The sequence below is a fragment of the Chionomys nivalis genome, chromosome 7 (assembly GCF_950005125.1).
Source record: "Chionomys nivalis chromosome 7, mChiNiv1.1, whole genome shotgun sequence".
In the NCBI taxonomy this organism is placed as follows: Eukaryota; Metazoa; Chordata; class Mammalia; order Rodentia; family Cricetidae; genus Chionomys; species Chionomys nivalis.
Genome location: NC_080092.1, coordinates 11,260,951 through 11,263,221, shown reverse-complemented (window position 1 = coordinate 11,263,221; position 2,271 = coordinate 11,260,951). Strand labels below are relative to the sequence as shown.

General features: G+C 49.9%; 1 protein-coding gene across 1 annotated transcript; it reads left to right on the top strand.

The window, feature by feature from the left end:
- The first annotated feature begins 269 nt into the window (after positions 1 to 269).
- Positions 270 to 1,208, top strand: LOC130878778 (olfactory receptor 1361-like). Its single transcript, XM_057776895.1, has one exon. It carries the CDS (start codon positions 270 to 272, stop codon positions 1,206 to 1,208), a length of 939 nt encoding a protein of 312 aa, XP_057632878.1.
- The last annotated feature ends 1,063 nt before the right edge of the window (positions 1,209 to 2,271 follow it).

Genomic DNA, 2,271 nt, shown 5'->3' with positions numbered 1-2,271 from the left:
CTCTGTGCTAAGAAGGAGGCAAAAGGAAAGCTGAGGTACAAACATGTCATAGCTATGCTTAGAGGCTGTGTGGGCACTGGGATGTCCAGGTAGGACATACACCATGGCAGAATGTCGGAAAGCAGATGTGTAGATGACCTGGGCACATCCTGGGTAGGCAACTCTGAACTGATTTGCAGAGGGGACCCTGCCTGGCGCCTTATTACATCATGTCCAAGCCCATTTAGGTTTTGAATTTGGGGGGTCTCCTCTTCACTTGGGCTCTGACCATGAGAGGCAGCAACCAGTCGAGTGTCTCTGAGTTCCTCCTCCTGGGACTCTCCAGGGATCCCCAGCAGCAGCGGCTCCTCTTCCTGCTCTTCCTCACCATGTACCTGGCCACTGTCCTGGGAAACCTGCTCATCATCCTGGCCATCGGCACAGACTCCCGCCTGCACACCCCCATGTACTTCTTCCTCAGCAACCTGTCCTGTGTGGATGTCTGCTTCTCCTCCACCACTGTCCCCAAGGTGCTGGCCAATCACATACTTGAGACTCAGGTCATTTCTTTCTCTGGGTGTCTCACACAGATGTATTTTCTTTTTGAACTTACAGACATGGACAATTTCCTGCTGGCTGTGATGGCCTATGACCGGTATGTAGCCATCTGCCACCCCTTACACTACACAACAAAGATGACCCATCAGCTCTGTGCTCTCCTTGTGTTCTGGTCATGGATGGTAGCCAGCCTGAATGCTCTGTTGCACACCCTGCTCATGGCTCGGCTCTCATTCTGTGGGGACAACACCATTCCCCACTTCTTTTGTGATGTGACTCCCCTCCTGAAACTGTCCTGCTCTGACACACACCTCAATGAGCTGATGATCCTCACAGAGGGAGCTGTTGTCATGGTTACCCCTTTTGTCTGCATCCTGATCTCCTACATCCACATCACATCTGCTGTCCTGAGAGTCTCATCCCCAGGGGGAAGATGGAAAGCCTTCTCCACGTGTGGCTCCCACCTGGCTGTGGTCTGTCTCTTCTATGGCACCATCATCGCTGTGTATTTCAACCCCGCATCTGCACATTCATCTGAGAAGGACACGGCAGCCACCGTGCTGTACACAGTGGTGACCCCCATGCTGAACCCGTTCATCTACAGCCTGAGGAACAGGGACCTGAAAGGGGCTCTCTACAAAGTGGTCCACAGGAAGATACTCTCTTTCTGATTAATGGATACTGGGTCTAAGATCACTCCCATGTAAGTAGATCCTTTCCACATCATGAGCATGGTACAATCTATTTTTTATGAGTGTTTCTTGAAATAGATAAACACATTAGGTAGAAGCTCATCCACAAGTTCTGTTTTAGTACCAACCCTGCTCCTCTTATCGTTGAAGCCCATTATTCTATTCTAAATGTGTGTATCATACAGTCAAGTTTCCTTTCTCCCTGGGGCACTGCTCAGTCGTAATGGACTTGCCTAACACAGAGAGTCCCATGTTTGATCTCCATCACCACAAAGCAACGAGAAGCAAGGTAGTTTTCCCTTTGCAGGTGAAAATATGAGGACCACTTTGGAAGCCTCCATTTCACGAAAGTTTTGCATTTTTCTTCTGAAAAATTCCCTCAGAATCCACAGCAGCCTTTTCCCCAGCGCTGGCCACATGTCACTCTCTTGTGGACTCCTTGAATACACAGTTCTCAGCGCCAGCATCAACTACAGCCAGTTAGATAGGAACGTCCGAGTGGGACTGGGCTTCCCGTGTATTTTTTTGGTTGGTAGATTTATAGCTGGGACTCATGAAGTATGCGGGAAAGTCCTGGGAAATCCAAACTCCTGTATGGGCGGGGCAGAGCGGTGTCGCTGGGCATTCTCTGTGGGCTAACCCCTCAAGCTCCTGCTGAAAAGGCTGGTCCAGGCTTCACATGGAATCCTGATTATCCTGGACTGTTCTCGTCTCTTGTCATAATTAGACAGCTCCGCCTTATGGGGCTTGGTCAGTATAAGATGTGTCTTTGAGTTTGAGGGCAACTTCCATTGGAGCGGTTCATGTGCCTAAGATGGCTGCGTTCCTCTTCTTGGGCAGTCAAACTTCCCCCAAAAGTCAAAGTCTCCCTCTCTTTGGAACCTTTTTTTGTGTGGGTTTTTGAGACAGGGTTTCCCTGTGTGGCCTTAGCTATCCTGGACTTCTCTCAATAAACCTGGCTGGCCTTGGAGTCACAGAGATCCACCTGCCTCTGCTTTCTGAGTTCTTGGGATTAAAGACCTGTGCCACCACCTCTCAGCTT

Excerpts from the sequence above, each read along its gene's own strand:
- LOC130878778 (XM_057776895.1), top strand. The coding sequence starts at position 270 with ATGAGAGGCAGCAACCAGTCGAGTGTCTCTGAGTTCCTCCTCCTGGGA.